This window comes from Sinocyclocheilus anshuiensis, unplaced genomic scaffold, assembly GCF_001515605.1.
Source record: "Sinocyclocheilus anshuiensis isolate Anshui unplaced genomic scaffold, SAMN03320099.WGS_v1.1 scaffold1857, whole genome shotgun sequence".
Taxonomy (NCBI): domain Eukaryota; kingdom Metazoa; phylum Chordata; class Actinopteri; order Cypriniformes; family Cyprinidae; genus Sinocyclocheilus; species Sinocyclocheilus anshuiensis.
The window spans coordinates 483,280-485,845 of NW_015540280.1; the positions used below are offsets into that span (position 1 = coordinate 483,280).

A 2,566-nucleotide genomic window follows, 5' to 3' on the forward strand; every position below is an offset into this window, starting at 1 on the left:
AAAGAAAGTTTTGCATAAAGAAAATGAAGTAAATTTTGCGACCATTTATAATATTTTTGCATTTTGATTACAAATGAGCGCATTTTTCCTCCAAATTCACATAACTGTAACGATTTGCACCTCCGAGGGGATTCGAGAGCGACACCCACCGGATGCTGCGTGCTTCTATTGCTGAAACTTGGCAGCCACAAACATGCCCCGAAAGCAGAGTACTGAGAAATAAATATCACCCATATTTTTTTTTATACTCTGTTTTTCCCTGTGAAACAGAATGCACGCCAAGAGAGCCAGCTGACAACGTCGATTGTCTTCCATTTGTTTATCTGGTCTCCCGTAGTTTTAAAATTGCTTAAAGGGATAGTTCACCCAAAAATGAAAATTCTGTCATTAATTACTCGCCCTCATGTCGTTCGAAACCCGTAAGACCTTCGTTCATCTTCGGAACACAAATTAAGATATTTTTGATGGAATCTGAGAGCTCTCTGACCCTACCATAGACAGCAACACAACTGAAATGTTCCCAAGTCCAGAAATGTAGTAAGAACATTGGTAAATTAGTTTCAGTTTTGTGAAGCTACGAGAATACTATTTGAGCGCAAAGAAAACAAAAATAACATAATTTATTCAACAATTCTTCTTCCCCGAGTTACGTCTTCCGCCATTTTAGAGAGTATCACAACGCGTACGCACGCTTTCCCCTAAGCATAAACAACGCTGATTACATCGATTACGCTCTTGGGTACTCTCCAAAATGGCGGAAGACGTAACTCGGAGGAGAACATTTTAATTTTGTTTTCTTTGCGCTCAAAAAGTATTCTCGTAGCTTCGCAAAACTGAAGTTGAGCCACATATGTCACATGGACTGTTTTACCAATGTCCTTACTACATTTCTGGACTTGGGAACATTTCAGTTGTGTTGCTGTCTATGCAGGGTCAGACAGCTCTCAGATTTAATCAAAAATATCTTAATTTGTGTTCCAAAGATGAACGAAGGTCTTACGGGTTTGAAATGACATGAGGGTGAGTAATTAATGACAGAATTTTCATTTTTGGGGTGAACTAACCCTTTAAGATTTGAAAATCGTCTAGTGTGTGGCCAGCCTAAGATAGATAGCAGATTGAAGTTGTTTGAATCAAATTCTGTTGCCTCTGCAGTAGAGCTGGCCGTCCCTGAGGTGAAGGTTGCTGTGACAGGACAGTCACTACAGGTGGAGTGGTCTCGGGTGACAGGGGCCGAGTCCTACACTCTGATTGTATACGAGGACAGTGAAGAACAGCTGACGGAGGTTGTGTCCGTGTACAGGACTGAGATTGCTACAGTTACTGAGCTAGAGCATGCAACACTTTACTGCATCATCGTGTCTGCCAAAAACGACAACATCCAGAGTGCCTATTCCCAGCCTGTGTGTGTCATTACTGATGCCTCTGAGTAAACTGGCTTCCTGCAGGGTGGACTGTACAGGACTGTAGATACAAAACAAACCAAAGTGGTGTTGAGTTCTCTGAACTAGCGTCTTCTCTTTCTTATATTCCATGATTACTACTAAAAAGACAACAAAATCAGCCTATTTGTCGTAGCAGAATATCTAAACAAATATACTAGTTAAGAATTCTTGACTGATTATGTCTCCTTAACTAATTCTTTTCCAATGAACCCAATCATAATAAAACAAACTACTGAATTTCTATGATGTTATATTTAATATATAATCATTTCTGTTGACTGAAAAACATAGGCAAGGTCACTTAAAATGAAGAATAGATTTGAAGAGAATATACATTGGTTGGCCATAGAAACATGTTATACTGTAACACATAGTTTTTAAAGAAAGTTGTGTATTTATCTTAACAAGTCACTTTCTGTAACCAGCTCATAAAATGATTTAATCAAGAATGTTTGTGTAGCTAGATCAAATAAATGGTTAATTTATCCAGCACTATTTTTAAACCATACATTGTATTTTCTGATGTATACGTGGCGCTGTTAACGATCTGAAATAGTACTTTTATACATAAAGCCATATGAAAGGTTTAAAGTCTGTGAATGAAAACATCACAAGCGATGTACTAATAATTTGAATCTTCATCTTTTCTTATAATCACCTAAGTATAATGCAACATGCTTTTCTTCTAAAAAAATCATGTTGCATGATTTTTCTTCAACAATCTGAAATTAAGATTTTTTCCCCAGCCATAAAGCCCTAGAAGTGCATGAGATTGTGATACAATTGAAATTAACAAATAAAAATGTACATTTAAAAAATGCAATATTATTTATTGAATAATTTTAAGTTAGCATGATTGATGAAAAAAATATTAAATCACCTGTTTTAATTATCTGTAAAATAAAAATGTTGAAGATGTTAATTATCATCATTACCTAACATTACTATCTCAGTGTCCATTTCAAGTAGATAATTTGAAGTAAAGTGTTTCTCAAAAAAATGTGTTGCAGCTTTTCTCCAGCAAAAATATCCAGACAACCAGAAGGACGACATAGTATTGCAGCAACTAAACTGGGTCAGTTTTGACAGTTACAATGTGAAGCAATGCTTTGCTATAGGCT

General features: G+C 36.3%; 1 protein-coding gene across 1 annotated transcript in view; it reads left to right on the top strand.

The window, feature by feature from the left end:
- Positions 1 to 2,263, top strand: part of fndc7b (fibronectin type III domain containing 7b) — a 47,169-nt gene extending 44,906 nt beyond the window's left edge. Inside the window, exon 58 of the mRNA XM_016484579.1 lies at positions 1,159 to 2,263. Within this exon, the coding sequence (XP_016340065.1) occupies positions 1,159 to 1,433 (275 nt within the window). The 3' untranslated portion in view covers positions 1,434 to 2,263. The remainder of the gene's footprint in view (positions 1 to 1,158) is intronic.
- The last annotated feature ends 303 nt before the right edge of the window (positions 2,264 to 2,566 follow it).